Source organism: Gobius niger, assembly GCF_951799975.1.
Source record: "Gobius niger genome assembly, chromosome: 5".
In the NCBI taxonomy this organism is placed as follows: Eukaryota; Metazoa; Chordata; class Actinopteri; order Gobiiformes; family Gobiidae; genus Gobius; species Gobius niger.
This window is the reverse complement of record NC_136856.1, coordinates 29,037,044-29,043,678: the sequence shown is the minus strand read 5'-3', so window position 1 is coordinate 29,043,678 and position 6,635 is coordinate 29,037,044. Positions and strand designations below refer to the sequence as shown.

At 39.6% G+C, this 6,635-nt stretch overlaps 1 protein-coding gene across 1 annotated transcript; it reads right to left on the bottom strand.

Annotated features, from left to right (window-relative positions):
- Positions 1 to 859: 859 nt before the first annotated feature.
- Positions 860 to 5,450, bottom strand: spata4 (spermatogenesis associated 4). Its single transcript, XM_079557207.1, has 5 exons — positions 5,288 to 5,450; positions 3,944 to 4,073; positions 3,746 to 3,864; positions 1,824 to 1,939; positions 860 to 1,308 (listed from the first exon to the last, which is right to left on the bottom strand). Exons 1-5 carry the CDS (start codon positions 5,386 to 5,388, stop codon positions 1,241 to 1,243), a joined length of 534 nt encoding a protein of 177 aa, XP_079413333.1. The 5' UTR covers positions 5,389 to 5,450; the 3' UTR covers positions 860 to 1,240.
- Between the last annotated feature and the right edge of the window lie 1,185 nt (positions 5,451 to 6,635).

Below are 6,635 nucleotides of genomic sequence, written 5' to 3'. Positions count from 1 at the left end.
TACTTCTCTGGTAAAAATAACTTTTACCTGCTGGCAATTGCAATACGACTTGTGATGACTTATCTTTTGAGGGACATGACGAACTAAACTGAGACAAAAACCCAAACTATCCGATGTTAGCGCACTTCAAGTTACCCTGCCATCACCCAGCTCAAAGTCATGGTAATAGAGGCAATCACCCTCTACCTTAGAGGTGGTGACAGACTGAAAAGGTTCTTGCAAAGGGAGACCTTCTGGATAAAGATATTCAAGGCAATATCTCTATTCAGTCTATCCAGGACTCATTCCTCTAGCCCACTAAATTTAGCATGAGGGTTCTCCCTTTTTGCTATTTACTTGTACTTTCAGGTGCCTGAAATTCATGTTTCCAAGTCCTATGTATGTCATAGTCAAACCTATTAAGAGCAACATGTCATTTCATACTGGTATAATTATAATGTCTCATACCTTTAAGTTACGTTAAACCCTAATGGTGTATTTAGCCCACCTGTGCTGTTTGTTTTTTATGCCCTGACAATAAACCGAATGAGGCTGAAACGCGTTAGTAAAATAATTTTGATCTTCTCCATCAGACTGTCACTTTACAGTTTTAAAAACTGTAAAGTGACAGTTGTATGTAACTGCATATGTAAAACATTAGAAATAATTTTACAAAAACATTTATTGAAAAATCCCTACAGTTTCATCATTAAGGGCTTGATTCAGAAGTAAAATAGATATTTCAGTGACTGTAGTAGTCGTACATTCAAGCTTATTCACACAGACCACATAAAATGTAAACATTTCACAGTTGTCTCACTAAGCTGCTACATTAGTGTAACACATTGAGGCCACATGTGCATTAACTATTCAGATCGATTCTTTACATTAACCTGTCAATACATATGATCAATAGGCATACCTAATGATATAACTCCAGTTAGTGATCGATGCAGTCAAACCAGGCGTGTACCCACCCCTCAGCCCATACATAAAACAAATAAAACGGTTATATTTGTGAATCATAATTTTCCGGGATGAAGCTTGCCTCATGGTTTAGAGTGTTATCTGGACAGGACCAGAGGGACTGAGCGCACTTATCTGTGTTGGTGTAGAAACAGAATAGGGCCTGGTCAATAATTGTCTTTTGAGAATGTGCTAATGACTCACCACACACAACATGAGCAACACCTCCCCCTAGTGTCTGTTTGGTGCGTAACAAGCGACAGAAACAGCCCTCTTGGGTTTTATTCCTTTTATTTTACTGCTGTATGTACCGTCGTATGGGCTGGTGTACTTTGATCTCCTTGTAGAGGGCAGCGGCTTGACCTGATGATGAAACAAAGAACTTACTTCAAAAAAGTAAGGAAAAGTAAGTTTGTGCAATAATTAAACTCCTAACATGAAAATAAGGCAATTATTTGTTTCCAAGTGAAAGATTACACGTTAAATGAGCAAACTGGTCCAAAATCAGAAAATTGAGGGGTTGAGTTTTGCCTGCAGCGTCTCCCCTTAAAGGTGCATAATGAAACTTTTTATGAAGAAAAAAATATATATATTCTTGCGTGTAATATAACTTTTTGTGAAGAATGGGTGGTTGACATGGCAGCTTTACTTTCGATCTCGTCAATTGTTTTATAGGTTTTCAAGTGAGCGAGTCTGTCAGCTGTGAAAACCTACCAGAAACTATAAAAAACTATTGATCACTGTGATAGAAAGTAAAGGCGCCATGCTGACCACGCAAACAGCCACTGGGTCACTAAAAGCTCAAATACGCTATAGTAAAAGTTTTTTTTCACATCAAAAGTTTCATAATTCACCCTTAAATAATAGTGATGTCTCACCAGTCCAGTGCGTCCTCTGCCTGTGCTGCCGCTCATGATGGAGAAGCTCTACTTTCCTCTCTCTCTCTGCACTCCACTCAGACTGGGCTGTGCTTAGGCTGCTCTCAAAGTTCGGACTGTGGGGGGAAAAGGCAAGGGACAACAACAAAGTAAATCTGACGCACACGATACATCCACTCACAACAGCGATGGATGATAAAGACGCTTCACTTGGTGACCGGGGACTTATTTTTGCTTTAAAAAACGCCCTGATGGTGTGACAGAAGACTACTGTTGTGTACAGCAAATGTTAAACTCTTAAAGGCAATGTTTTATGCCCCTTTTTTCTGTATTTATTTCTCTATACAATGGAAAACGTGGCACTGTAATTACTGTTTAGTGACTGTTTGTAACTGAATGATCACTGAAACACTTGAAAGCTGAATATCTCTAAATTCATTTTGCACCTGTCTGTTTCTTGAATAGCAACAACAAATATATTTGTTGCTGAGCTCATGTGTCAATTCATTCAATCATTAATTGCAACAAGGGTATTTTAATGAAAAAAAAAATGATTTGGGTGTAAAATGTGATTCATTATGATTCATTATAAGCCGCTGCTTTTTTCACACGCTCTGAACTACACGTCTTATACAACGATGCGGCTAATTTACAATTTTTTACGCGCTACCTGTAGCTGCAGTCATGCCAGATTTAAATATTTTACTTCAGAATTTTATTGTTGATTAAAAAAGACAAAGAATTTCATCTAAAGACAATACAGTTCATAATTAATATGAATATTTCATTTGTGTTTGCAATTATATTTTCTTTCTTAAAACAAAGTAAAAATAGAGATCTTATTTTTGGTTGTGCTTTACAGGCGTGGCACAGAGCAACATGAGGCCACTGGCACCTACCTGAGTCCAAGCGAGAAAGCAATTAAGAAGACGAGCTTTATTTTCGTGGGGTTTAAGCGGCCAACAAGGTATTTTATTTAAGCTTTGTGTGATATTTGTGTGTTATTTGTGAGATTATTTTAAGTTTTTATTGTCTTTGCTTTCTTAGTTCTGACGGCATTGTTGGCAATGGCATTACAAGCATGATTAAGACATGTGAAGATAGCCAAATAAATGTCTGTGGAAACTGAAGAATGACTTGAGCCTTGATTAAAACTGAGGGAGTAACACTAATTTCAGAAATTCGAGCCATTTTATCATGTGCAGGAGTTGTCCTGTAGTTCAGCCCAGCGCCGGGAGAGGGGTACTGCGGGGGGAGCACACATGCTGAGTGTGTTGGTCACGTTTCTAAAGCATGGCAAGGCTACACCGAGACCCTCGCTTAATGCTCTTGATCTCAGAAGCAAAAAAAAAGTAGTTTGGTGTCCATTTAGTGCGTAAAAGTACAGAACATGCAGCGGAATGAAGGGAGATGAGAATAGCCTGGCATCCAGAATGATACCCCTCTGTATACTTTATACATGGGGATCAGTCTGGGCAGGGAGCTGGCTGCTGCCGCCTCTTCCCAACTCAAACGGATCCGTGCAATCAGAATCGTTTATTTGTGGTCACGTGTTGTTCGTGAGCAGCGTCACGCTTGGGATGCGGACGCTTCCTCAATAACAATCTAGGTGCGCTCAATAATCCGGAATTTGCGGTAATTCGATTATAAATGTCAATCGAGTCCCACCACTAATTGAAAATACAAACACCTAAAGCTGATTCATGAACATGAGCTGAGACAGACCTAGTATAAACCTCAACCAAAAAAATGAATGCTCTTTCCAAGTAAGACGATTTAATACACAAAATCCATTGTCCCATCCAAATTCCAAAACTAGGTGCTGTACACCATGACACAGTTAAAATTGTGATTTAGATTCATTGCCCAGCCCTAGCCCTACCTTATGGCTAATATAATAATCTTTATTCATACAAGCACACCTTTGGTTGGTCAAAATGCTGTATATTTGCACCAACAACTTCTCAGCTGCTCCTGTTTCCAAGTGCATGGTGCCGTTGATCAAGTCCTGGGACAATTTTATGTCGAGCTTCTGTAAAAACTGAGAAAGAAAATCAATGTTGAAAATGTTCCCAACCTAAAGTTCTCTGTAGTGGTTAAGACTAAGTAAGTGGAATGACCTTCTGTATGCGTGTCCAGTTGTTTCGTTTGATGGACAGAGCGGTCCCGTTCTCATATGAATACAGCAGGAAGACTTTGGGGTAATACCGGGAGAAGATGTCTGCCACCAGGTAACCACTGGAGAAGTCTCTGGAATGGAAGATAATTGACAACAGACAACATCCTACAGTGAGCATGTTGTTGTAGTTGTAACATCTATAATTTTAAAACAATAATTCATTTGATAGTCCGGATTTTTTATGGTAGACACAAGATTTTAAATAGAAAAAAATAATAATAATATTCAGAGATTTATGGACCGATATTACAGACTATACATTTTAAAGGAATAGGCCACCGTTTTTACATACTAAAATATGTTCTTACCTCACTTTAGTCGAGTTAATATATCCCCGTCTGGTCTTTGTCCGTGCGCTCTGTCAGGCAAACGGAGCACATACGCAGCCTCTCCCACATGTCACATAGCTCCGAAAAAGCTCACGATAGAAGCTACCAAGCTCTTCCACGTGTTCCCTATTTAAATACAGTTACGTGAAGTGTTTTCATGCGAAGTATATTTACACAGAAATGTAACATGTCGATTTTATAAGCAAATAAAGAGGGGGACTATATTGTGAGGCGTAATGATACGAGGAGTAAAACGTCCGCGCAGTAACTCCTAAAGGTTATTGACGGAAGTGAGCGGGGGAAGTCTTTAGGAGTTACTGCGCGGACGCTGTGCTCCTCGTATCATTACGCCTCACAATATAGTCCCCCTTTTTATTTGCTTATAAAATCGACACGTTACATTTCTGTGTAAATATACTTCGCATGAAAACACTTCACGTAACTGTATTTAAATAGGGAACACGTGGAAGAGCTTGGTAGCTTCTATCGTGAGCTTTTTCGGAGCTATGTGACATGTGGGAGAGGCTGCGTATGTGCTCCGTTTGCCTGGCAGAGCGCACGGACAAAGACCAGACGGGGATATATTAACACGTCTAAAGTGAGGTAAGAACATATCTTAGTATGTAAAAACGGTGGCCTATTCCTTTAAATGTTACATGACTTTTGAAAATAATTAGTTGTTAGCCTGGCCAGCCAGCCAGCCCTGCTATTTATTTGCTTCTGTTTGTGTGGCTGGCCAGGTTACACAATTTTCCTTTTTTTTTCCAAGTCAATGTTGCCTTATGGGTAAAAAGACATTATTTTTTGTCAGACACTTTTATGCCTATAAAGTGTCTCAGTATTCAAGTAGTATTTTCACCAAGTAGCGTTAGTATTTGGCATTGTCTCCAGAACGTTTAATTTTATGTCCAACATGTAAGTTAGCTAATGAAGTTTAGCTAATAGCTTTTAGTTACCTGCGCACATTCTTGAGACAAGGCGCCAACTCGAGGTTCAGCAGCCACTGGAGCACTTGTCTGGGCAGGCTTGTCCTCAGAGGAGACACGGGGTGCGACATTCTGAGTTTATAAGAGCATTAATATAATTTACAATCGTCTACATGTCAATGACAGATGGCACGAAGTTGTGTGGACGAGCTACATGTTTCGGGTTTCTACGGCAACGACACGTCGAGTTCATGGTAGCGGTTCACGGAGATTTGGCGCCATCTAGAGGCGGAGACAGCATAATGCAGCATGATCCAATGCAGTTTATGAATAAAGAAACCTGTTTTGTTCTTAGATTATGGCTACCGTAGACAGTTATATCTTTCCAAACGGAAAACATGTGATTTTTAGGTTTATTTCTTTCTTTTATCATTTATTATTTGTTAGTTTTGTATTAGTTTTAACTGTTTCTAGTGTTTTCCAACCAGGGGTAAAGGGACCCCTCGGGGTAGGCTACTTCAGCACTGAGCAGGGGGTGGAATTATTTCAGATTAAAAAAGAAAGTGACACTGAGTAGAATTTCAATATTAATTTAAAAGAAAAGTTAGTTTTAATTATGTTTTTCAGTAAAAAAAAAAAAAAAAAAATGGGGGTGATTTTGAGTGTATTTTACCTTCAGTTTGAACACAACACACTATTTAATACTGCATAATCTTCGTTGAGCCGGTCACTTTGTAATAATATTCGGTACTCATAAATTAACGACTCAAGGGGTACCCGAGACAATAAAGATTGGGAACCACTGATCTGTAGCATATCTACAACATCTGTTCCTACATTTTATTTTTACGTTTCAATACGCTAAACTTGAAACTCTACACTTTCAGTGGCAGATGTGACGAGCTACATGTAGGTCTGTCTTCTGTTAAAGGGGGGGTATTATGCAAAATCGACTTTTTCAAGCTTTACATCATGTTATTAAGTCATTCCCTCATTAAAAACATGCCTGAAGTGTTGCCTTAGCACATTCACGTATTTTCGAGTAATCTGTAAAAACTCCGATGGCAGCCATTTTAGGGATAAAACGCCTGATTCCTTCAGGAAACGCCCTCGACCTCCAGGATACGCCTCCGACCTTTCGTCACCAGCCGAGTAACCAACCACTGCTCCTCAGCAGAACCCCCTCCCCGCAGTGTCTAGCCCTAAGATGTAAACAGAGTCATCATGGAGAATTAGCATCATGTGTTGTGAACCGGAGCCACAGCAGACTTTTACAAAGACACACATCAGTGTTTCTGTTACCGAAACACCCAGGATTAAAACCGGTGACAAGAACGCTTATTTCAGTGTCTGATTCTGCGCTGGGCCTTGATGATGC

Coding starts and splice junctions, on each gene's coding strand:
- spata4 (XM_079557207.1), bottom strand. CDS start 5,388: ATGTCGCACCCCGTGTCTCCTCTGAGGACAAGCCTGCCCAGACAAGTG. Junction 4,074..5,287: donor TGTCTCAAGAATGTGCGCAG/GTAACTAAAAGC, acceptor CTTCCATTCCAG/AGACTTCTCCAGTGGTTACC. Junction 3,865..3,943: donor ACTGGACACGCATACAGAAG/GTCATTCCACTT, acceptor TTTCTTTCTCAG/TTTTTACAGAAGCTCGACAT.